This window comes from Trachymyrmex septentrionalis, unplaced genomic scaffold (genome assembly GCF_001594115.1).
Source record: "Trachymyrmex septentrionalis isolate Tsep2-gDNA-1 unplaced genomic scaffold, Tsep1.0 C3518414, whole genome shotgun sequence".
Taxonomy (NCBI): Eukaryota; Metazoa; Arthropoda; class Insecta; order Hymenoptera; family Formicidae; genus Trachymyrmex; species Trachymyrmex septentrionalis.
In genome coordinates this window covers 1-930 of record NW_017303806.1, presented here as the reverse complement: position 1 = coordinate 930, position 930 = coordinate 1, and the positions used below count along the sequence as shown (strand labels likewise).

General features: G+C 29.6%; 1 protein-coding gene across 1 annotated transcript; it reads right to left on the bottom strand.

The window, feature by feature from the left end:
* Nucleotides 1-5: 5 nt before the first annotated feature.
* On the bottom strand, nt 6-927 carry LOC108746799 (fatty acyl-CoA reductase 1-like; the record flags this gene model as incomplete). The annotated part of the gene is made up of 2 exons (XM_018483804.1): nt 6-122; nt 802-927. Coding segments are annotated over 2 exons (243 nt in total), but the record flags the coding sequence as incomplete, so codon positions are not given.
* Nucleotides 928-930: the final 3 nt, after the last annotated feature.

Below are 930 nucleotides of genomic sequence, written 5' to 3'. Positions count from 1 at the left end.
TGCTCATCCGATGTCTCAACTATTTCAATTATCTTTTGCCAATCAGCTATTGGCAGGTACACTTTTTCATCTACAAATGGTTCATTCATGTGTGCAAATGCTGTACTAACGTATACTAATGCCTTTAACATATGAAAGCAATTAATTAAGAAAGTACATTTCTTTAAAAATCTTTTTCAGTTCTTATATTAGTGATAATGAATTTTATATTATCAATTTTAAAATACCAAACAAATTAGGACAAATATTCATTCGAATTTATTATATTTTGTATGTTATTATAATATTCGGTCTGTACATATATGATTGTATATATACAATTAGGGCTCATGTTCAGTACACGTCTACCGACAATTGTATCGGTATCAGCAGCGACAGCCGACAAAAACAGTGTTTTTTTTCTAGGATAGCTTTTGCCATTAGTTATCGTTAGTTATCGACAGCGACTGTCGGCAGACGCGGACAAAATATGGGCTCATGTTGGGAAAGTTTTACTTTGTAGAAGTAACTATAGTTACAAATAGGACAAACAAAAAACTAAGTAACGTTTAAACTAATAAAAAAAATTGTACTCAAACTCTTTATATAATTACTTAGACTTATAATAATAATATAATCTATGAATTTATGAATTCATATGCCTGCTTTGAAATGGAACACACACATTTCTTGTTAAGTTTGAAAAGTACACAATGATTCTTAAGTTTTTTAAGAACATTAAAATAAAAATAAAAGTTACATAAATTGCGTGACATGGGATAAGTTATTTAAATGCATGATCTTAGTTACTGTCTGACTTACGATTAAATTCTTCATATTTTGTGCTAAAATACAGATGTCTCTTGTTGCTCTGGTATTGGCAAATATGGCATACTTTAAACTATTATTGAATCTCACACTCGCGGCTGCATGAATTATTATAGTCACTCT